At 36.0% G+C, this 25,882-nt stretch overlaps 2 protein-coding genes across 2 annotated transcripts; both read right to left on the bottom strand.

The window, feature by feature from the left end:
• Positions 1-4,409: 4,409 nt before the first annotated feature.
• On the bottom strand, positions 4,410-14,549 carry hkdc1 (hexokinase domain containing 1). Its single transcript, XM_084093371.1, has 18 exons — positions 14,346-14,549; positions 12,346-12,508; positions 12,045-12,193; positions 10,865-10,984; positions 10,598-10,693; positions 9,727-9,826; positions 9,307-9,490; positions 8,905-9,060; positions 8,406-8,639; positions 7,983-8,287; positions 7,512-7,660; positions 7,229-7,348; positions 6,680-6,775; positions 6,343-6,442; positions 6,006-6,189; positions 5,470-5,625; positions 4,929-5,162; positions 4,410-4,847 (listed from the first exon to the last, which is right to left on the bottom strand). The coding sequence occupies exons 1-18, from the start codon at positions 14,406-14,408 to the stop codon at positions 4,697-4,699; spliced, it is 2,760 nt and encodes a 919-aa protein (XP_083949497.1). The 5' UTR covers positions 14,409-14,549; the 3' UTR covers positions 4,410-4,696.
• Positions 14,550-17,572: 3,023 nt separating this feature from the next.
• Positions 17,573-25,152, bottom strand: supv3l1 (SUV3-like helicase). The gene is made up of 15 exons (XM_084093873.1): positions 24,708-25,152; positions 24,475-24,552; positions 24,149-24,256; positions 23,510-23,624; positions 23,208-23,376; positions 23,015-23,126; positions 22,087-22,164; positions 21,396-21,487; positions 21,007-21,187; positions 20,497-20,590; positions 20,150-20,369; positions 19,984-20,064; positions 19,710-19,886; positions 18,329-18,477; positions 17,573-18,192 (listed from the first exon to the last, which is right to left on the bottom strand). The coding sequence occupies exons 1-15, from the start codon at positions 24,976-24,978 to the stop codon at positions 17,814-17,816; spliced, it is 2,304 nt and encodes a 767-aa protein (XP_083949999.1). The 5' UTR covers positions 24,979-25,152; the 3' UTR covers positions 17,573-17,813.
• Between the last annotated feature and the right edge of the window lie 730 nt (positions 25,153-25,882).

The following is a 25,882-nucleotide window of genomic DNA, read 5'->3' on the forward strand; positions in this document are numbered from 1 at the left end:
AAGCCATTTAAAATAACTGGATTTGGGTGGAGAAGCAAAAATGCTGAGTAATGCTACAGCCCAAGTCATATCAGCAAACACGTGTGTGTTTCCTGTTTCTACTGTTCAGTGGCAGGACCGTTATGAAGACTGGATGTGTGAAGCTGGAGGAAATAAGGAGACTCGTGATTTGTAATTTTGGGGGAGTCAGTCAAATGGATGGCAACAAAAAAACACCAGGGGGTCAAACGTGAAATGCCCTACTAAAATGTGTGAACAGCTGGGGAGGATTAAATATTTACATTAGAAAACAAGAGAGGATCTGCATAACATGTTGATGTTAAAATACACATAAACGCACAATGCAAAGGAAATTAATTCCTTGTCTTACATTATCCATGTCATTATGCGATTTAATGGTCATTTAAAACGTTCATTACAATGACTGAGGCTTTAAAATGCTTATTTTGTGTTACACTGTTTTGAATATTCTTCACAAAGTCTTGTGGTTACATGCATTTGTTAATTTTCTGAAAAGTACATAAATCTAAAAAAAACGACTTTAAGCTTTAGACATAAATGATAAGCCATGTCAAAATAACTTTATTATTTTTTTCAAATTTAAAAAAAAAAAATATATACTGTATATATAAAATATTTAAATAAAAATTTAAATTAATTAAACAGTTGGTACCATTTTATATGTGCTGGATAGTAAATGCTTATGTACTAAAACAAATAAAACAATTGATACCCTTTTATATATGCTGGATATTAAAAAAATATGATGTGATAATTAAAAATTACCCTCTGATAGGATATTAAATACATATGTATTAATAAAATAAATACATAAAATGTGGTACCCTAATATAAAATGGGTATATTGAATGCTGATGTAATTATACATTTTAAAACTAATAAAAAATCAATACTCTTCGATGTGCTTTACATTAAATGCTGATGTAAGAAAGTAGCTAGTTTTAAATGTGATTTTAGCCATAGTGGAGCTGTTGTAGTTACATAGAGCTTATTTTACAGTCTCACAGAGGAATGTCACAGAGGGAATTTGAGGTAATTGCGAGTGAGGTGATGGTAACACAGGCCAGACGAGATTACTGTGGGTCGTGCTCCAAGGCACGCGCCATCCTCCCCCCTCTCAGAAGCGCGTGAATGTGAGAGCGTAACATCCTCTTTCCGAGCAGAGCCAATCAGAGCAGAAATTCACTGAGATGCGTCACAAGAGCAACGCAAATGACAGATTTTGCTACATTCATATATTTTAGCCCATATTAGAGCCCATATCCATTACTTTACCGAACTGTGTTACATTATGATTTATTATGACAGATAAAACACATTAAGTCATTCATGACATTGACAATAATACTTGGAGGTGGGTGCCTTAAAGATAAGTTTTCCTGGAAGAGAGCTGTTCATATTTTACAGGATATGCATCTTACTGGCAAAAAATTTCACTGTATATGGCACACATTCAAATGTCTCCCATTCATTTACAAGGGAACAACGTCCAGCCAGTAAAGTACTTTGCATTTTGGAGCAATGACATCATTTCCTGGCAGATTTACTCACTGTGCTGGGAGTGTTTGTGTGTTTGCTTAGCGTATGTTACAGCGGAAATATGAAATATAATAAATAATGTCTGACATATTCACAAATGACCTACCCCGTAGGTACAACAATCTTTGACTGCTGAATGTTCATGCATGAATAAGCAGTCATAAAGGCAGATACCATGACAGACCTCAGATTTGTTCAAGGACAGAGAGCTTAACCAATATAACAGAACTTTAGATAAATTTTTAGATATGTTCTTTAGATGATTCCTCATCAGGAGTGGTTGATCCAGATCAGTAAAAGAAGAGTTTCATAAGTCAGTTCATCTCATTTTCTTTGTTTTAAGGTTTTGCTTGGAAAAAACAGTATCTAAAAATAGAAGATATACATTATTTATACATAGTATTTTTACTAGTATTTTGAGTTATGACTAACCTTTCAGAATGCATTTCACTTTTTTATAATAATAATAATAATAATAATAATAATAATGATGATTTTTCTTAAAATATGACATTGAAGTAGATGTAAGATTGACTGCTGAGATTAGCTAAAAATGATTTAAGAATCAGCATAAAGTGTGATTTGCTTTGTTAGACAGTCCCTTGGAGCTATAATGGTGAAGTGATATGCATCATTAGTGACATTTTAATGCAATTTAGATTTTTTTTGTTGCACATTTTAGTACAAAAAATGTTAATCCCGACATTTAACAGCTGCCTTCTAAAATGCTTTTAGAAGTAGGATAATTATACCATATCCTTAGCAGAAAATGCAGTTGAACAGGAAAAAGCTGAATGTCTGGTCTTTTTTTATATACTGAAGCGGAGCATAATACATCCCCCATCCAAGGGTCAAAGAAATTATTTTGATTTACACTAACATAAAATGCATTAGGCCTAAAAGTAATTGTCAGGAATTTGCCTGTGAACATAGATACATGATTTGTGATTTTACTGTATACATATATATGTCAGGATTGACAAATAAACTATTTGTGTAATGTACAACTCAACACTGTTAACATAGGGCTTTTGCTGAAATTTACAGGGCCTGGGATAACTTAGGAAACAAACTGTACAAAATATTCTCTAAACAGCTATTTTACCTGCTCAGATGCAGAATGTAGAAAGTTTCAGTCACCTTCACTTTCCTTAACTGAAGGCAGGTTACTCTAAAAAGTGTGTGAGAGAATCTCTGTCAGCTGAACTAGTTGGCTCCTTGAGATCAAGTTGGATTAAATATGTGCTCTTACATAACACAACAATGCCACCACACCGAGAAGAGTCCAGTTGGATTGTTTCTGAACTTGTCCTTTTGATATTTTACTTATTGATGTGGAACAAATTGTAAAATAAAATTCTTGCATGTACAGAGGTCAACTGCATATTGCTTGAGAGACAATATGAAACAGTACACCATTATTTTATTAAGATTGCTAGTAATGTTACCAGAGAAACCTCTTTTCATTTTTATTTTGCTTAACTTAGCATTTTACCCTTAGGTGACTTATAAATTGTACTTAGTTAGCCAACTTAGCTAACCTAAGAAGTGTACAATTACAAGACTGTAAAGCTTACATGTGTAGATGTGTGCATGCTATGTGCAGGTATAGTGACGTGCTGGTGTGCATGGCAACTAGCTCTAGCCTACTATTGTTCAGCTGAGAAGCTATAGCTAGCATTTGCAGGAAGGATTACGATGAGTAAACTTTTCCCTACATGCTCCATGAGGATTTGTGAGCAAGAGCTGGCCTGATTTAACTGCTTCATTAAATCCCCTGGAAGCTTAAATTAGCGAACACAAAAGGGAAATGTGCTAATGTTACCCCACATGGATCTATTAAATCACCTTTTGAAAATCTGTCAAATAGATTTCAATCCTGCATAGTGATATACGTTTCCAAAGAAAGTAACTAAAAATTACATATGTAGTGTTTTTACAACTTTGATGTTGTCAATAAAGCAAAAATTTGTTAAAATATCATCTACTCAAAGGGATACCCAAAAACTTAAATTATGTAATTTACTCACCCCTCATTTTCCAAACCCATATGATTTTCTTTCTTTGTGGAACACAAAAGAAGAAACTTTGAAGAATATTCACTACCGTTCAAAAGTTTGGGGTCAGTACGATTTTTAATGTTTTAGAAAAAAGGTCTCTTATGATCACGATTTATTTGATCGCAAAATCCACAGTAATATTGTGAAATATTATTACAATTTAAATTCTCTATTTTAATATATTTTAAAATGTAATTTAATCCTGTGATGGTAAAGCTGAATTGTCAGCATCATTACTCCAGTCTTCAGTGTCACATGATCCTTCGGAAATGCTGATTTGTGCTCAAGAAACTTTCTTATAATTAATGTTAAAAACAGTTGTGCTGCTTAATATTTTTGTAGAAACTGTGCTACATTTTTTTCAGGATTATTTGATAAATATAACTTATTTGAAATAGAAATATTTTACAATATCATAAATGTCACTTTTGATCAATTTAATGCATCCTTTCTAAATAAAAGTATTAATTTCTAAAATCTCATAATTCACAATCTAGAAAAAAAACTTTTCTAATTTTACACTAATTCGGCTCTACTAGTCAAATAAAGACATTGCTTTTGAAAGTACAGTATCAGGTCCTAATTTAATTTGGGTGTTTGGTCTCCAAGCTTCTCAGACCGCGTCACAGAGCACTAGAGCAACATGCGGTCATGACATTCCATCGCACACAGCCACCGCCCCCTTTAGTTTGGCCTCTGTGAGTCTTTCACTCTGACTGCCCATGCAAACTGTTCACTGAGTCCGAACAAAAGGACAACAAGAAAAATAGCCTTCAAAGAGCCAATGTACAGTGAGAGTGAAACCATGCTGAACACAGTGATATGTGAAAGCGATGTTTATTGCACTAATTAATACATTAAAAATAACAATAACAAAAAAGTAATAAATGAACATCTCTGTCAGTGTCCCTGAATGCACTTATTTTGATATGCAAAAAATAAATGCAATTTCATATGCAAGCAGCAAAGTGAGATTTCATGAGCGTCATCATCTAATAAATCTATATAATTACTTATAGAAACCCTGTACTCTTAAAGCCACAAATGCAACCCTCTGAGGAACCCAGTCCGAGCGTCTAGCGAGGTTCTTGTTTCTCACTATGATGCTGCCGTGCTACAGCCGTGATCAGGGCCGCCCCTTTCCCACTGCCATCCTCTGATAGGATAAAATCCACCTTACAATTGGGAGCGAGCTCTCTGACAGTGTCCTTTAAGATGGTGGAGAAGCTGTCATGAAAAGCGACAAGATTAGGATATGAATCAAACACTGATCAAATGCAAGTAAATGTTCTGCTAATTTTTACTTACTGTGGATGTAACTTGTATAGAGTGCCGTCCACTCCCACAGTAATCTCCAAATGCTCTAGTCCTCGGTTCTCCCGGATTTTGTCTACAACAGCAGCCATTCCCGCTCCACAGAGCTGAGCTGCTCGTCGGGAAACGGCTCCACACACTTCCTTCACAATAATACTGTCATCGCATGTGCTGTCCAAGCCCAGATGCTGCAGAATGCACCTCACTTGCAGTAGTGCCAAACGGTCACTAAGTAAATGGAAGAATGGAAGCATGAGTCACATTAAGTGCATTATATTACATTTATTCAATAACTTCTAGTTAGAAGTTTTTTTGAAATGCCTATTATTAAAGGTGCTCACTGCTCAGTATTTTTTTCCCCTCATTAAACAACCTGATGAAGCATACATGGATAAATAATTTACAGAGTTCACCTTTAATATGAGGTTTTGGTAAAGTTAAAAACAACAGTAGATGCCAAAATATTTGGGAAGCTGAGCTCAGTCATGTGACCAATATATTCGATTGGCCTATATGTCAGAGACGGTTAATGTACCTCTCAATCTGTGAGAGGAACTTGGTCTCAAAGATGCCTTTGGTCTTCAGTCTCTCTGTGATGCGTCCACGAAACAGAAGACCACGTTTGGTGAGATCAATGAGAATCTGCCTGACAATCTCTCCCAAATACATTCCACTGGTCATCTTTTCAAACCTGTAAATGAGGATAACACATTAGATTATATTTGGAAAACTTTTTATATAAATACTTCTTCCTCCTCTTCTCCTTCTTCTTAATAATATTAATAGCAATAATAAATTATTATTTATTTTTATAAAAATATTATTTAAAATCAATAAATAAACTATAATATTCTCAAAGCATAAACATTTAAATGCCACTTATTTCTGCTTTTTTTTGCTGTTCATTACAACAGGTTGCCAACACTGTTCCTATGCTTTGAGAAAATCTTTATAGTATACTGCCTCCATGTGGACAAATGCAGAAAACCTGCAGTGCATTTGTCTTTCACAACTTTCAGATGACAATTGAAAAATAATATATCTAAATCATCTAAATATGGTAATCTTTACCTTTGTTTTCCTGCATTGAGTGAGCCTTCGTCCACCTCTCGGTCATATCTGGTCCGGATGTCCTCAATATTATCATTTTCTCCAAATCCACCCCACTCAGTGTTTATACACATCTGCCCTTCATCACCCTCCACAAACTCGATGTTCTTCATCTCCTCCATGTAACACACATTGCTGCCCGTTCCTGCAGAGTTAAGATTCATATGTGTTGACATGCTGAATACTGTAATGCTGCTTTTTTGCGTGTGTTGGTTTATAATCAGCAGTGAGGTTGTTAGTTAAAATACAGCTTCACTGAAATACCACAGAAACACCTCGGAAATACATTAATACTTACCAGCAATAAGACCAATCTGACATTTAGGGTCCTCGTATGCACATGTCATCATTGTGCCAACTGTGTCATTCACTATAGCAACGATATCGAGGTCAAATTCCTAAAAGAACAAATTAAATCATAACCACGCCAATACAAACATCAGTAGCACAAAATAGTTTCATTCAAATAAGAGGATTATAAGCTACAATATCGTTATTTACGCAAAAATATAAGCAATGAAGCCTGAATACTCTTATTATATGACAATAGAACATTAATATTGATGATGGTGCTTCTCTGTAAGTGGATGAGTGTGTCATCTGCAAAAACTACGTGATGTTTGCTTTCCCCTCACGTTTCGTCTTTTGATGGCCTCTCTCAGCATATCCACAATATCATAGCCCTCACAATCTGTCGCTTTGAAGCCTTTCGTCCAGCAGACCAGATCTCCCTAAACAAGTAGATGATGCAAATGGCAACGACTATTAATAAAGAGTAGCATTTGTCTGTGCTTTAAGTTTTTTTAAAGGTGTTTAAAGGGTTAGTTCAACCAAAAATTCTGTCATTAATTACTCGCCCTCATGTCGTTTCAAACCCATAAGAATTTTGTTCATCTTCAGAACACAAATGAAGATCTTTTTGATGAAATCTGAGAGCTGTCTGTCCCTCTGTTGACAGCTACACAACTACGACTTTGATGCTTCAAAAAGTAATTATACAAACTTCGTAAAACGAATCCATATGAATTGTGCGGTTTAGTCCAAATTTTCTGAAGAGACACGATCGCTTTATTAAGTCATTAATGACAACATTTTTGGGTGAACTAACCCTTTAAACCTCGTTGTGATAATTATATTGACAATTGAAGTGACCTCTGATAATCCAAGGTAGATGCTTTTTTTACCTTATCAATACCTGTCTGACTGCATGGGAAAGAGAAGGTGAAGCCAAGAGGCAAACGAGTGTTCTTTATTCCCATATAGTCCAAGAAATCCGAGATACACTGAACTATGTGGTCAAACAACTGGAGGGGGAAAAAATCAAAAAAATTAAATCAGCTTAAAATGTCTTGTGAATGTTGTACTGATAATTTTTTGCACTCTCTATAGTACATTGATGTTAAATATGTAATACTAATGTATTAATTTGCCAGAAAATGATTATGTTTTTTGTTCATAGTGCTTCACCTCCTCTCCTGTACCCTGCATGATCTCTAGTGGGATGGCATAAATCTTGTTGTACATCCGGACTGAATTCCGCATACCAGTTCGAATCTTAACCACCAACACACGGAAATTGGTTCCACCAAGATCCAAGGCAAGGTACTTTCCTCTTTCTGTGAAAGTAACAACATTCAGTGGCATAAAAAGTTTCTTAATTAGTCAATTAACATGTTCAGCCTTCAAATTTCAATTTAAGTTTCCTATTGATTATACAAATAAAATCAAAATAATAATAAAAAAAGATCTCCAACATCCCCTCAACCCAACATAGGACAAGAAGTTTGAAGAAGGAATGGATGTATAATATAATATAATATAATACAATATATAAAAGAGATAAAAAATATCAATAGTGATAACAATAAATAATAACTCTGAATTCCCCAAAGATGTACTGTACACCATGATTGCTGTAAGTAGGCAGTTTCCCTTTACCTGTCCCATCTGGAGTCCTGTAAACATATGTGGGCAGCATTTTGACTGATGCGGTGGGATGGGAGTCTTTCTTCAAGCCTCGTTCCAACTCCACATGCATCTTCTTCTTCACTTCCTGGAGCTGTTTGGAGTTCAAGGCAAAGGCCGCAAGGGTATCGTCAATCTCCTTCCGTTGGGAAGCTAAACGCTGGGCCACTGCAGTCACCATGGCGGCACCTTTTGCACTGCCACTTTCAGACAGCACAAAACGGACATGACAGTCTGACACCAGATGGCGGACCACCTTGTGGAGCCTCTTGGGGTACCTTTAAAATACAGATACAAGTATTAAACATTGTGGATTTAAAAAAAAAAAAACTTCTTCCATCCAATTTTGTACTAAAAACCTCCTTGGGTTTTACGTGTGAAGGTGAACTGACGTACTGTGGATGTGTTCGGTAGACCGTCCCATCGACTCCTACAGTGGTCCGAAGGGTCTTCAGTTTCTTGTTTTCTCTGATCCGTGTCAAGATGGCAGCCAAAGCGGCAGCAACCAGATTAGCTGACCTGAAGGACACGATGGTGCAGACATGCTGGACAGCAATGCAGTCATCATCACTGGGATTAAGTCCCAGGTCTTCCAGGATCTCCCTGGTGTTCTCCAAACCGCCTTTATATCTGGAAACATTCTCAGTTAGAATATGTACATTTAAACCCCGTCTACACCTGCGCCAGATTATCACAAACCACCAAAATCCAGATTAAGCCAGAATTTATGATGAATCATGGTAGTGTTTTTTAGCAAGGAAAATTCCTAATATTCTTAAATAATCACTAACTTAAAACCAATAGGTTGCCATAGGATTCCTCATAGCTAGAAAAATTATATTTCTTATTTTAACCCATCTAATATCGGTTTATATTTGTGATCATGTAATCTTACTGTTCAATCAAGCAGATATGGTTGGTCTGGAATGTTCCTTTGGTCCTGAGAGCATCACTGACTTGGCCATGAAACAGTAGACCCCTTTTGGCCATCTTCAGCAGGATGAGTCTCACAAGCTCTCCCATGTACAACCCACTCACCATCTTTTCAAAACTGGTTACAAAGTTACAGAGTTAGATAATACATAGACTACAAAACTTGAAGAAAAAAAGCTGTTAAGTGCACACATCATTTGGGAATAACCTTCAGTAAGAGTGGAATAAATCAGAAATGCCCAAACGTTTTACTACGAAGGAAGGGTCAAAAACAAAACTTGATAGGCTGAAAGTAAATGTTGCCCTGATTTGGGCATCCCTGTGTTGAAGCAATCTAATGACTTGCCGATCAATAAGGACTTACAGCTGTTTTCCTGGATTAATTGAGGCGGCATCAATTTCACGGTCAAAACTTGTGATGAAATCATCAAGCACACCATCATCTCCAAATGCCCCCCATTCAGTATTAATACACATCCTGCCTTCATCTCCTTCCACGAGATCAATGTGTCGCATTTCCTCCATGTAACACGCATTAGTACCAGTACCTGCGGAAACAGATTGCAGCATTAAATCAAGCCTTTCATTTTCCTTATTACAAGAGACAGCTTCCTTGCCCTCTCACTTTTGCAGGATTCTTTTTAGGTCTTTTAGTTTGTTGTGGCTTATTTAGTTTTAGAGGTATTTTACCATATGAAGCAGTACATATTTTGTGTGTTTACATTTCATTTTAAATCTATTGAAAGAAAATTGTCCAGTCCAAAAGTGTCCAATGAGGTCTTACCTATAATAACCCCCACCTCACAGTTCTGGTCATCATATCCACAGGTCATCATGGCTCCCACTGTGTCATTGACCATAGCCAGGACATCCACGTCAACAGTCTTAACACACACACACACACACACAATAAGTTTCACATTTAGCTGTGTTCCGAAGTAAAAGTTTGATGCAGGGTTTCTACGCAGTTTGGAAAAGTATGGAATTTGATCAGTGTATTTGCATAAGTATGGAAAAAATAAAACAGTGTATGGAAAAATGTTTGTTTCAAGACTATTGCCCCTATGCAGTTTTCTAACAATAAAATTAAGATTTTCTAAAAAATTTTTTATAGTGATCGTTTAGTGATTGTCGAAAACGACTGAATGAATTTCAATGAATTTGAATGAAAGTCTCGTTTGAACCACACTAAACAAATGAAATGTGAGTCTGGAAAAACTCTGAGGAGCGGTCAAAATTACCGTTGCTCTGCCATTTTTAACGGGCGAAATTCAGTTATTTTTAATAGGAATTCACACGATCTGGAAATTCATGTGAGGGTGAAAGATTTCCACATGAAGATTTCGCAACAGCTTTAAGCGTCATGTGAATTTGCAGTGTTGGCAAATGGAAAGCTGCTTGGTTTGAAAGTGGCTGTGTGAGCTGTGCTTCATACATTGCTATACTATTGATAATAGACAATGGAACTTTGTTGCATGTGAAATTTTGCTAATGTGACCGTATCTTTAACTCAATTGCAAGTAGAAGTCATGAACATGAATCACCAATACCAACTGACTACTGTGTTATGACTTTTACCTGGAGTAGCACCAGTTGGTTTCTACTTTCTACTTTTGTTCATTGGAAATGATGAGCAAAGAAAATGGTATTCATACCCCAGCTTTACGAATGGCTTTCCGTAATGACTGCACCACATTGGTCCCTTGAACACCTCTCAGCTTGAAATTCTTGGACCATGACAGTAAATCACCCTGTGTTAACACAGACAAAATGAGTCAGAGGAGATCAACTGATATGAATGTCTATTTCACTGGTTTATTGATAAAGAAAATCCACTCAATCTCTCAATGACTTGAGAACCATGATCCAATTAAAACGGTTAATGTTAAATTTTATATAAACATATCAGAGTTCAGTTGTACCTCATCTATTTTGGACTGCGCACATGGGAAGGAGAAGGTGAAGCCCAGAGGTTTTCTTTTGTGATTAATGTGGTGTTTCTCTAGAAAAGACTTCAAAGATTCTGCCACATGCTCAAACAGCTGAAGAAAGAAAGAAAAGAGGAATTCAAAACATTTAATAAAAAGTTTTAAATATGACATTAGAATAATCTGCCCTCTATCCATGTAATTATCTACAGTAACTTAGATCCTAAGATCAGCTGACGTTATAAATACTTTAAACAATAAGAGAACTCGCACCAAAGTTTGTTCAGTCTTTTCTTGTTAAAGGGTTAGTTCACCCAAAAATGAAAATTCTGTCAGTAATTACTCACCCTCATGTTGTTCCAACCGCGTAAGACCTTCGTTCATCTTCGGAACACAAATTAAGATATTTTTGATGAAATCTGAGAGCCGTCTCACTCCTTCATAGGCTTCTAGGTGACCAAAACTTGCTGGCCCAGAAAAGTTATTAAAGAGATTGTTAATATAGTCCAAGTGACTACAGTGGCTCAATCTTAAGTATATCAAGCGACGAGAATACTTTTTGTGCGCAAAAACAAACAAAAATAACGACTTTATTCCACTATTCATTTCCTTCTCTCTGGGCCTCTAGTTGGTTCACGTAGTGTTTTTGCGCAGCGCGTCTGTGTTACACGTCACCACGTAGGCTCACTATTGGCCGACGCTGGTCATGTGTGTGATGCGTGTGACGTACAACACAGACGCGCTGCGCAAAAACACTACGAGGCCCAGAGAGAAGGAAATGAATAGTGGAATAAAGTCGTTATTTTTGTTTGTTTTTGCGCACAAAAAGTATTCTTGTCGCTTGATATACTTAAGATTGAGCCACTGTAGTCACTTGGGCTATATTAACGATCTCTTTAATACATTTTCTGGGCCAGCAAGTTTCGGTCACCTAGAAGCCTATGGAGGAGTGATCCAGCTCTCAGATTTCATCAAAAATATCTTAATTTGTGTTCCGAAGATGAACGAAGATCTTAAGGGGTTGGAACAACATGAGGGTGAGTGATTACTGACAGAATTTTCATTTTTGGGTGAACTAACCCTTTAACATCATAATCATAATACACTGGAAACAACTTGTAATCTGCAATGGATTCCTTATTGTTATAACTCATATTTGTGAAGCAATAATCACCTCTGTTCCTCTGCCATTAAGGATCTCTTCAGGGATGGGAAAAGTTTCACTTTCCATCTGGACTTTCCCCTTCCCATCTTCTGAAACCTTCACCTGTAGTACTTTAAATTTTGAACCCCCCAGATCCAGTGCCAGAAACTCACCCTTCTCTGCAGGAGAAACATATGGAAAAGAACAGATGTAAAGCTATCATGAACATAAACAGATTTGAATTATTTAATATTACTCAGATGCAGTGATTCTACAGCTTTTTGGTGTGAACAATAGTACAATGAAGTGGCCATGTGTCATGTCAATGTACCTGAGCCATCGGGTGTTGAATAAACGTGGGTCGGGAGCATCTTCACTGCAGCCGTAGAGTTACTCTCATTTGACAGTCCTTTCTCCATCTCCAGCCGAAACCGAGATGATATGTCCACCAGCTGTTCATCTGACAGGCGCATGGCATACAGATATCGGTCTACCTGTTGAGAAACACAATAATTTTAAACACTCTCTTCTGTTGCCTGGCGTCATTTCCTTCACACTTTCTTATTACATACATTCAATGAAACAAAATACTGGGGAATAAGTGACTGAATAAAAGGGTAAACAAAACTGAGAAATAAAAATCTTAAAAATGACATTAACACATTTTGAACGATTGATAACATAAAAATCACCAAGCAAAAAATAATACTAATATTATCAATGACGCATGCAATTATATGACACGGTGAAAGATAATGCAGGCGTGTTTCTTGAGATAAAAATTATACTGCTATAAAATAACAGACTCAACTATCTGTGAAGAATGTGGACATACATCTGATCCAAAGGCTTGCGCATGAAATTAGTTTTGCATACAAATTTGAACTGTCTCTATGGTGTTCTTTGTGAAACTAACAGTTTATTTATATGCAGAACCTGTCAAAAAATTTGGAAACATAATTTTTTTTTAATGTTTTTGAAAGAAGTCTCTTCTGCTCACCAAGGCTGCATTTATTTCAAAACCATAAGATTGAAAGTATTATTAAAAATTAAAAGAACTGTTTTCTATTTGAATATATTTTAAAATATAATTTATTCCTGTGCTGGCAAATCTGAATTTTCAGCGTCATTACTCCAGTCTTCAGTGTCACATGATCCTTCAGAAATCATTCTAATATGCTGATTTGGTGCTCAAGAAACATTTGTAGGTGGAAATGTAGGTGGTGTGAGTGAATGAACAGCAGTCTCTTCGACTCTTATTAACCACAACTTGAGCAGGGCATCTAGCCCCTAATCGCTCCCTGGGTGCGCAGCAAAAAAATGGCTGCCAACTGCTCTGGGTGTGCGTGTTCAATACTCACTGCTGTGTGTGTGCACTTGGATGGGTGAAATGCAGAGCACAAATTCCTAGTATAGGACACCATACCTGGCCACACATCACGTTACTTTACGGAAAATTTAATTATGTTCTTAAAACGTTAGCACAAAAACGTTATTTATACATTGTTAATGGAGCATTCAGAGAACATTCAAAAGTAACGTTCCCATAATGTTTGGTAAAATGGAATGTTCCCTTAACGTTTGTGTGTTAACACATACCCAAGAAATTTTCAAGAACATTTAAAAATAACTGGTCATTTTGAACATTCAGAAGTAATGTTTTCATTATTTAATGGGAACATTATCAAAAAGTTTTTAGAACATGTTTTGTTAGTTACAATACAGCTTAAAAAGCATCCCAGGATGTACCTTTGCTCCCTATAATTCCCATCCTTCCATTTGTGTCATTTTATCGCTTTGATGACTTCGTAAAGAGCAAGTAGGTGTGTCCAACCCTTAACTGGAAATGTGTAATAGATAACTTTATAGTAAACTATTGAAAGAATGGGGGATTAAATACAAAACAAAACATTAACAAATATATTTTTTTAAATAGCAAAAAAAGCCAATGACCAATAAACTACAACAAAATAGTTTAAATTACAGCTCACAACAAGGTGTGAACTTTCATGGAGATGAAAATCAGTTCAATAAATGCAGATGAGGAGGTCAAGGTCCTTTCTTTCTCCTCATGCTGTCAGTTATCTGCCCACAAAAGGCATGTGTGAGAAGAGTTAATGATTCCACAGGCCACAGTGAAATCACATTCATCATCAACACTAGGCAGCATCTGACAACACACTGACAGAGTTAGACTCTTACTGTCAGTGCAGAAAAACACAAAACAGAACATCACGGAGTGAATACATCTATACTTTATCAAGGAGTACTGGGCATTATTTTGTAGAAAATATCATATTCTAACAAGTATAGAGGTTTATGAATAGTTACCTTCTTGATCTGATCCTCCTGGAGCTTTGAGAAGTAAAATGACAGCAAATGGACCGCAAACATCTTGACTTCCTGAAGCAGGTGGTTTACCTCAGATAAAATGTGATTTATTATTGAAAAACAAAATGAATGACCAGATTTAAATGTGTACCTAAAATCCCCCTGAATCCTCAGGAGTGACTCTAGTATGACTGAGAGAAACTTTTCTTCTGAGCTTGTATTTCACTGATCCGGAGTCGCGTGCTTGCTTTCCCCTCCCCTTTCACGGCTAAATAATTAATAGCTAAGCCTCGTCCGGCCCCTCTGCTCTCCAGTCTCTCCTAGCAATGTGTTTGGATTCACTCCAAACAGCAGCAGCACCTTAAAACAATCATGAGCGAAACAATAGATCAAAAAGAGTCCTTTCTGTTTGGCTCGAGTTCAACATGTAAACTTCCTTCATAAGAAAGTGAAAGATACAGAGAGAAAAACATGTTAAATGCCTTATCTGCAGTCACCAGGACAGATCTGACAGGATCAACGAGAGGATATTTCTGCCCAGACAAAACCAGGCCTTCTGTTTGTAACTGTAAGGTATTAAACATAACCTAAATGTGCTGAAGTTATAGCAACACATTCGAAAACAATATTACTTTTCTTCCTAAAACCAAAGGAAAATGTTCAAAGATTAAAATGTTGCTCAGGCGTTCAGCTAATGTGGTTACCATAGTAACAGACTGAGATTAACTGGGGCCTTTAGCAAACACTGAGCAAATTGATCTACCTAACATTTTGAACACTTCATTTCTTTGCTGAATCGTTCATCCTGAAGAAATGACCCAGCATCACCTGCAAAATCATGCTATCAGCTGTTCCATTTTAGTGGATGGTTACAATGGTAATGGTAAATTTATCAATTTGTAGACAAAACTGCCCTAATTGCCTAATTGTAATTTTCACAAATAGGGCACAAACAGTAGTCCCTTTACTTAAAGGTATAGTTCACCCCAAAATAAAAAATCTGTCATTATTTTCTCACCCTCAAGTTGTTCCAAACCTGTATGAGTTTCTCTCTTCTGCTGAACACAAAAGAGTATACTTTGAAGAATGTCAGTAACCAGTTTATAGACCCCATTGACTTCCATAGTATTTTCTTTCCAATTATGGAAGTCAATGGGGCCCTATGTTGTTTGGTTTCCCATATTCTTCAAAATATCATCTTTAGTGTGGACAAAATCTGCAGTCATTTCCCATTCTGGAGCATTTTTTAAGTTTATTTACCTTTCACCTAGAATTTCATCAATGTTATTACATTATTATTATATTATTATTATTATTATAAGTGGACTTTATGATTGTTTAATTGTTATTGAATGTTTATATATATATACTGCCCTACAAAGGCAAAAGACCTTAAGTCGCTAGAGTGTGGAACTGAGGAAAATGACTTTAAAGATTTTTAGTTGTCCCGTCAAATTAATTATAGGTAGGACACTGGAAATCTGGCAAATAGATGTTTTAGTAATGGAAATTATTTACGTAAAAAAATCTTGAGCTCAAACTTGACTTTTGACCACTATTTTAAAGTTACTGTACTCTGCCTTTGTATTGTCAGCAAAAAGTGAGAAGTCATGCCAAGGCAAAAGGCAGTAACTTCCACATTATCAATATTTGATTGCTGATCACCATTAACAAAATCATTATAGTAACACCTGTATAAAATCTAGTGATCATGGCATTTATTTTGTATGATTTACAATTATTTATAGCCATCTACTTATTGCTATCCTGTGCTTTGGTTGCATTCTGATGGCATTATTAATACATTTGACATGACAAAATACCTCCATAGATATATTAGTCCAGCGTTGGCTCGACCGCGTTTAGGGCGGGGCTGAAGGCGCCGGCGAAGTTTTGGCAATCTGCCAGCTAGATGTTTCAACCAGGTCCAGTACCTGAACTGAGTGAGGCGGGGCTTTAATTATTGGTTGTATTCATCTGATACGGCAATGTGTAACGTTTCTCAGTCAACTCTTCGCGATCAATATCGCACGTTTGTCGACGGCAGGTAGACCATACTAAATGTTCTGACCGCAGGACAAAGCTCTGAGGACATCAGAACGGTAGCTGTACAAAGTACACAGGCTACACCGTAATTTTAATGGACATTAAAACAAAGGCAAAACACCGTACAATCTGGTAGGTAGCATTATTTGATAGAACACCGGCACAGTAACTTCATATTGACGCGCGGCTAAACAAAGGCAGAGTACCGTAACTCAATTTTGAGCGTTCCAAAACAAAGCCAAAGAGCGGTAACTGATGTTAAGGTGTTCTGCCTTTGTTTCTCATGGGCTTTTGGAAGTTACTGTTAAGACAACTCATTATTTTCTCGAAAAAACAACGGAATTGATTCAAGATACTCATCCACATGATAAAGGAGGTCTTGAATGTGGCAAAAATATAAATAACTCATTTTCGACCAAAAACGAAGTTACGGTCTTTTGCCTTTGCACGGCAGAATATATATATATATATATATATATATATATATATATATATATATATATATATATATATATATATACACACACACACACACACACACACACACACACATATATATATATATATATATATACACATATATATATACATACACATTAAAGTTGAATCATATTCAGACATGTCCCAAAATATGGTAAAAGTGTTGCAAATTTTTTTTATAAAATGTAATAAAAAAAAATCATGGATGATCCTTGACCTGAATCTTTCTGAGACTATAAATAATTAAGAATATCTATTTTCTTTTTTAAAAAAGAACTAAAAAAAACATACTTTTAACTTTTCCTTATTGGTAGAAGGAAATTACTATAAATTAACCCTATTAAAGTAAATCTGTAACATATGCACTGATATTTTTAATCTGACCCTTACACAAGGCTGTTGCAGTTAGGTGTACAGTGACGAAATCACTCCCTGTTTCAGCTTTAGTCATTCATTGGTCAAGTAGGTTTCCTAAAATAACATCAGACTGCATTACCCTGCTAAAAATAGAAGAGAGTAAATACAAATTATTGGTTTTTCAACAACAGGTTCAATAGACTGACAAGAATTCTAGGTCATGTGCAGCTTTACTTTTTTTGGGTCATGGCATGGGAACCTGAATTTCTCTCTTTTTCTGCATTTTTAAATTAACATTCTGTGAGCAAAGAAAAATTTTTCTGTGGTTAGGCAACGGAGAGCTATTAAAAATATCAATATAATTTTATTGTAACATCTAAAAGTGTGGGACAGTCCTCTTTTTGACACTTGATTATACATTACTGTGAAAATTGCAACTTTTTTTTAGTAAAATAGATGTCAAGCACTCCATAACTGGAGATACAACCTTTACATCCAGTTCAGAACATCAGCAATACAGCCACATTGTTCTCTGATCTTCTAAAAGTAGGCTACAGAAGAGTCCATGTTACACAGTGTTAGTGTTCACTTTTTCTTTCTTTTCCCTTTATTTGTTGAAACGAAGTCATCTCCATGTTGGCTCTGCTCTCTGACCCATTCTTTTTGCAGCTGCTCTAACAGCTCTTTTGTCAGTAGTCCATCCCGCAACAACCTGGAGCTCAGTGAAGAATCCGACAGCTTGAGCTCTTTTCTTTGATTATGGGCTTTTAGCACTCGTCCCCTCCTCTGTGGCAGTGTGTCTGAATCAGGAAGTCTTATAGAGGCTGTGGTTTCTGCAGAGTGATTCTCTGTGGCACGGATAAGCCGTGTGATGTTACGCACACCAACCTGGATGATTCCGTCCAGTTCCTGTTGGATCTCACGGATGAGGTTAGCGTCTGGGAACATGTCCATGAAGCGATAGCTGCAAGAGGGAATCAGTTCAAATTATGGATGACATCAGGAGAAAAGGGACACTTTTATTTATTGCTTTCTGATTTAATTCTAGAATTCGTTTCCTAGACGTTTAGGTTCATCTTTAGAGAAAAAAATATATATACCTGAGCCAAAGGTAAAGATCTAGCACATCATGGACAGCCTCCAGGTGAACCAGGTCCTTGATGTTTTTGGGAGGGGCCAGGGGCCAATTCATATTTCGACACACCCAGTCGAACGTCAGAGGCTCATCTCTGCTGAACTGTCTGGCAAACTACAGAGGACAGATTTTTACAGCATTTATTAGACATTTATATACTATTAATATTTTCCAGAGTTGCTATTGTAGACTAAAATACAACTATTAAAAACAATTTACAGTAATTGAAATAAAATATAAATATTAGATGAAAAACGTATTAGATGACAACTAAATACCTTTACGTTGAAGTACTAAAATGACTAAAATTGAAATAAAAATGAGAACTACAGAAATATACAAAAAAGGGTAATACTTTACAATAAGGCTCCATTTATTAAACGTTAGTTAACGAACTAACAGTGAAAAATACTTCTATAGCATTTATTAATCTTATTTGATGTTAATTTCAACATTTACTAATATATTATTAAAATAAAAAGGTGTATCAGTTAATATTTAAACAGTCTTAACTAATGGAACCTTATTGTAAAGTGTTACCAAAAACAAAACAAAAACTCAAAAAATTACAAAAGCACATAACAAAAAAAAAAAAAAAATTAAAAATATAAAAATAAACCCCAATTCAAAATATATATAAATATTATAATAGTACATAATTAATATTAATAAATATTATAATAGTACATAATACCTAAAAAAATTACTATTAATATTGTTAATAACTAAAACTTTAACGCAAATTTGTACTTGAAAACGTTACATTATTAGTATAAATAGAAATAATTAACTGCTAAACATTTCTATATATTGTTATTTTCATACAAGCTACTGCTATAACTAATATAGAACTAGTATAATTTCTAGAATCTTACTGCAAAGTGTTACCACCTTTTTAGATCATCAAACATTTTTTATACACTTTAACAAAGTATGCCATTAAAAGAAAATAATATAATAAAAGACTAAATACTTCCAGTTAAAACAGAATTGCTGTTTCTACTGTGGCACAGCAGCCATGTTAGTGACAGGGTTCCCTCACCATTTTTCAATTTAATATCCATGAATTTTCAGGTTGTTTGTGATTTTTTATTCTATAAAACGTTATAATAGAAATTACCATTTAAGATTTTATTAATTTTCATGCTGTTTTTAAGTCTGAAAAATCACCATTCCCCAAAGTTTTCTGGAAACTTTGCAGTGATAATGTAAGCAGAATTTTCACACGCCATTTCCGCTGTATTATAAATAATTTCTAATCAAACCAAATCGGACGAATGGCTACGTTTTATATGAATCCTCAGTAATCCGTTTTCCACTGTGAGTTATTCAGGTGGTTCGCTCACCTTGAGAAAGGATGTACAAACGAAGGGCTGCTTCTTGTTGATGGGGGCCGTGCAGAACACGTAGCGGGAACGCAGATTCAGTGGGATATGCTGAATCATATCCGCCAAGAATTTGAAGTCATCGATGTTACAGACAAAGTAAAGTCCATCCACTTGCGCGAGACTCACAAATATATCCTGTACAGAGAAGCAGAATGGAAACGGAGTGTTTTAAATGGTGATTACCACCAGTCAGTAAAATTATAATGTAAAATTTTTGAATATTTAGACCTACAATGAGGTTTGAGAGAGTTGCATGGGGAAGATGGTAGGCAAACATCTCTATCTGCTCCGCTGTGGGGTGTAATCCTGCCATCTAAGAGGAGAAATTAACAAATGATAAAACCTTTTTCCAAACAACATAAATTGTTTACTTTTATAATAGATAAAACTAGCCTTACCGCAATAGGGTCAACAGGCTTCCCCAAGATCTCCTTTAAAACAAGCAAGTCGTCCCTTTGCATAGTAGTGACCTCACCCTCTTTAAACACAGAGCTGAAGCGTCCCGCTCGACCAGCGATCTGCAGCGCCTGTGACGTGGAAATAGTGTCTAGCTCCTTCTCCCCCTTTTCATTCACACTGGGTTTTACCAGAGAGTTAAAGATGATTCTCCTAATACTCCTAAAGGAAGTACAGTATCATTATTAGTCCTTGGAGTCAAAAAGTTTGAGAACCACTGATTTAATTTTCAGGGTCTATAAGAAAGTGTCAAAATGTAAGATAAGGTTACTGGAAGGAAGGTACTCACAAGTTCAAACCCATTCCAATTGCATCCGTGGCAACAAGGATTTTGCAAGGGTCGTCTGGATCATTAAACTTTTTTGCTTGAGCCAACTTGGTGCCTGTTGACCAATCAAAATATTAGTTTAGTTTCCAGATCAAATAAAACCAATTATTGAGAAGTGATTGTGATAGGAAGGCAATATGATATTAACTATCCCCGCTATTGACTAATTTACTGTTATTACCATAGTAAGTACATGTAGTAACATGTAACTACGTCGACTTAAAAATAAAGTGTTACCAAACGTTCGTTGTTGTTGCTGCACAGGATCGGTTCTTTCTTTTGCATGTTCAGATATTCATACAGCAAAATATTCTGGGGGCCATGAAAGTTTTGTGAAAATGATCAAAAATGCTGGCGGCGGCTGGCGACTTTTTTTAATTCTTTTTTTTTTTTTTACGCTGGTGGGGAACAGTTAATACAGACAGTTCAAGAAAATAAAACCAGATCATAAATTTACCATGTGGAACTTACCAGGGGGCAAGCTGCCATAAATGACGGCACACTCCAGGCCACGGACTTCTATCTGTCGGCTGATTGAGTAGATGTCATTTTTGCTGAAGCACACGATGCAGTCACCAGGCTTTAGGTTATCTAATGATTCCACTGCATGATTTGAGATTGAAAAGGGTGTCAGCCTCTTATAATTATGCACCTTAAAGACAAAAGAGCATATTATGTCAAACCACACTAATGAGCTCAATATCTCACAACATTGGGCAAACATTGAAATATTTCTTCAAATCAACAATTTCACCCAGGCAAAATAAATATCACCTTGCATTTACTAAGCATTCAGTAACTTACTAACATAACTAAGCAGTCAGTAGTCTTTACAACAATTCTGTATCTCTCAGACTCACCTCAACCTCTTCACCAGTGGTGAACATGAGTTCAGTGACAAAGTCAACTGCTGCAGATTCTCCACACACATGGATCTCCTCAGCACACAAACCTATACAGAAAGAGAAATGAGTCTTTAACATACCTCATTCAACAGGTTTATATGAAACTACAGATTTGACCATGCAGATGAAATTTAGTATCGTATAGTATGAAAATAGTCAGTGAGTTTAATATTTGTAAAGTAGCAAGCATTTAAATATTATTAATAACTTGACACTAAAGTTTAATATGATTAGGCACAATCCAACTGAGAAAATAAAGTGATAAATAGGCTACAGTGGGGTTAGAAAAAATCTAAAACAAGACCACTGATGAAAATGCTTCTAATTTGCATTATTTACTCATTTAATACATTCGTTTTCATTACAAATTATATCATCAATTTAGTGATTTGGGTGAAAAGAACCTCATTTCATTTTGATGAATTTCAGAATTTCTTAGTCAATGTCACGAATTTGCGTAAATTTAATTAGTGACCTAGAATATGATACATTTCTTATTTATTTTGACATGACCAAGTTTTAAAAAAATATCCAAAACTTGTTTTTCCATTTTTCCATGCTTAAGTAAATGCCCAATGATTAATATGCTCCCAGACTTTTGAAACCCCACTATATGTGTAAAGTGTCAAAGTCAAAGTCAACCCACCAAGAAGAGCTCTGGTCCAAGCCCACCCTCTGGAGGGATCTTTGATCATTTGAATCTCATCAATGACTGCCACTTCATCTAAACAAAATATTCAAACAATAATAATAGTGTTTCATTTATACAGTACTTTTCAAAATCTCAAGGTTGCTTTACAGTCAATGTATGATTAATGAACAGTCAAGTTACACAAAAAACTATGTATATTTATTTTTAATATTTATTTATATTTCTTTGAATATTAAAGGATATTTTATATTTGTTTGTATATTAGATTGCTTAAAGAGGCTACACATAATAATTTTCATGTAATAGTCGCTTTTTTATAGGCAACAAATCAAAAGGATGTGATATTTGTGTGCGCTCCCGAGAGCCTCTCTTCCTATGTCACATGAAACGAATGCTTACAATCAGGATAAATCGCCAAAAGAGCCATTCTGTGAGTTCAATGTGTCATGCAAAGAAAAGGGATTAGTTCAAACTATAGTCTCACATTGCCAGATTTATATAGTCTCAGATTTAATTTATAATCAGATATGGCTCATCTTGTCAGTGAACTACGGCTCTGTGTAGTAAATGCCGCTACATCTGAAAGCAGGTGATTGCGATTTACTACTAATCAAGGAACCGGCTTTACTGACGAGATGCGCATAACAATGTCATGCGATATATCGCCCAGCCCTAGTCTGGATGTTCGTTAACAGTATATCGCTGCAAAGGTATTTCACAGTTCTTTGCTTACTGTAAGTATATCGGGGCTTTGAATCCTGTTCAGTCTCTTATACGTTAGCACGAGTGCGAGCACAAGCAAAAGTTGCTGGCTGCAGTTCACTTAACGGCCAGTGGTGTCACTAATAACAAGGGTTTCTGAATTCTACATACAGCCTCTTTAAGATTACCATCAAGCCTCAAGTATTCTCACTATACTCACATGGAGTTGTGACACTGCACATCTCTATCGTAGAGGCAATGTGGCCAGACGGTCTTCCTTGTGGATCAACAAATTTTCTCTCTTCTCCTGTCACCAGATCACACGGCACTCCCTAATGGAAAACCACACATAAGCGGCTCTAACATCCGCGACTAATGCAATTACATTAAAAAGTCTAAAGAATGAAACTCACTGCATCATTACTCTTCTCATAGATTTCATGGGCCAGTAGCTTTAGTGGTCCACAGTAAACTCCAGACTTGGCTGCTAGGTATCTCTGGATGGCATGATAGGTCTTACCACTGTTGGTGGGTCCTGCGTGAAAAATGATCTTTCTTTGAATAGCTCTGGCCTCTGGATACCTGGAACACACATTTTTGTTCAAAAGATTGTATTGGTAAAAATACTAACAACTGTAATGACTGTTTCATGGTATGGTGTCAGAAAACTATGGTTTACACTATTGGTAAAATCAGAGAATGCAACTCTCAGTACCAGTTTGCTGGGACCCGTAAGTCACTGATCTTGCGTAAATCGTCCATACAGTCCAACATGGGAAAAATCTGTTTGGCATGTCTCATAAAGTAAGGGAAAATATCATCTATGTGCCCTGGAATGAGGAAAAGGAAGATTAATAGATGGCTTTTATTACACTGTAAAAAATGACTGCAATTTTAACAGTAAAAGAAAAACCCTATGGTAAACACCTGTTCATCAGTTAACAGTCAGTTTTCTGTCTAAATACAGTAAAAAACATTAATAAATCTAACAAGACATTTCATGTAATTTTACAGTAAAATACTGTCAATTTTCTTATGCACATTAGGGTTTTATGCAACATCTTATGTTGTTAAAGGGATAGTTCACCCAAAAATTTTAATTAGCCCATGAGGACCCCTGGAGACGCGTGGAGCACTTTAATAATGAATAGATGTGCTTTGATGGACTTCCAAAGACATTTGATGAACTTTGATCATGTAGCTTTTAGTGTTTTTTTGGTGGTTGTTAGTGTATTATAAGGGCACACAACTGATTTTAGTACTTAAGTAGGTTGGTGTATTCACATTATCAGTATCACATTATTAGTTTTTACAGTGGATATTGTCAGTTAAATGTCTGTAAGTAAATACTCACCAGCTCCACAGCAGATGTCACTAAGAATGATGTGCAAGTCAGCATTTAGTGCATTCATTTCCAGCACATATCTCCTAAAGCTGACAAACGCTTGATGGAAGAGACGAGCTGTTGAAGAACAAATACACAATAATGCGACAATGATGCAATAATGAGACAATGATGCAACAAACCAAAATGCTTTGTAACAAACAAAATACAATAGTATCCCTGACATACTGCTTTGTGTGTATAGTTTTTAGATGGGCACAATGTGACCCATCATGGTTGACCAATGTTAATTATGTAAGATCAGGTAATAATAATCATGGGTCCATGATTCTCACCATCAAGTCCTTGGTCAGCAGCCAGTTTTTGCATCTCTTTCCTTTTGTAGAATCTATTCAGTACTTTGAGGATTTCACCTGTTAAAACCAGTAGATAAAAAGATCAGATGTACTTCTGTTGCAATAGTTCACCAAATGTATACAAATCTATAAAAACACCAGGACAGAATGGCTTCTCGCCAGATCCTTAACCCCTTAATGAGATTATACAATATTCTAATAGCATAGCATACTTTTGTCCAGAGGTTGCGTCAACTCAGCGCCGATTGCCGCATCCCAGACTTCCTCACTTTTGACGCTAAGCGGTATAAACAGTGATGTGTCCAGGGGTCTCGATGAGTTGTCTGAAGATGAATGTCTCCTGGATAATTTTTCAGACGTCCTTCTTGTTGGATGCAGTGAAGTGTTGTTTGCTACTGCAACAGTGGAGAAGCTTGTGCTAGCACATACCCGGTATCGGATGTGGCAACGCGACAATAAGTAAACACAGCGATTTACAGACATTTTTAGCTTCCATTAATCACGTGCAGCTGGATGAACAGAGTAATAAAACTGGCAGTAGCACAATTCATATTATAAACTTAATGCTAAACATAAGTTCATCTCAGCTACAGCAATTATCCCAGAACCTATTATGACAAGGAGGTCAAGTTCCCCTCAGTGACAACGTGTAGAAGGACCCAAGAATTTGTGGTGCCCGAAGTAATGCCTGTTTTTTTATTTCAATATTTATTAAAGTCTTAAAATCAAGATTGGATCAATTTAAAGGAAATTGATAATATGTGTATAGTAGACTACAATATCATGAGAATACTTTCGCTATAAAATGTGCAGTCTTGAAGGATAATCATTTTTGGATTGTGGGTATGACAGGCATGTGGTACAACAGTTGTAATGATGACTGGTGACTTTCGCAGCGCAACCGAAATGATGTTACTTTCTTGTAGCTCAATCACAGCAGCAATGAAATAACTGAGATGACACAATGGAAGCAAAAACTGAGCACTTGCAGTCCGTTAGTATGTTATGTGACGTGACGGATCGTTTTGATGCAAACTGATTCAGGAATGAATCATTCAGATCCCTTGTAAACTTGTTCAAACTTTACTTGTGCAAGGTTAACGCTACACAATACCATTATGATCCAGTTTCCTTTTACAGCAGAGCATAACCGGAAAAATAGATTAACCATAATAATGTCCATGACATGGATTTGACGTAAAACGCACAATCGTACGACTGTGCAATTTCCCCGCCAAATCCGTCCCGAGAGCTTTAAAAAAATAACTACATAGGCCTATAGGGTTTATCAAAGGGTATTTCTGCAAAGACCTGGTTTGGAATATGGATTTTTTTTTTTTTTTTTTTTTTTTTGGACCACTCATTAATAACGTTGTTTTTTTTAAAT

The sequence above is a fragment of the Abramis brama genome (genome assembly GCF_963993115.1).
Source record: "Abramis brama genome assembly, chromosome: 19".
NCBI classification, from domain to species: Eukaryota; Metazoa; Chordata; class Actinopteri; order Cypriniformes; family Leuciscidae; genus Abramis; species Abramis brama.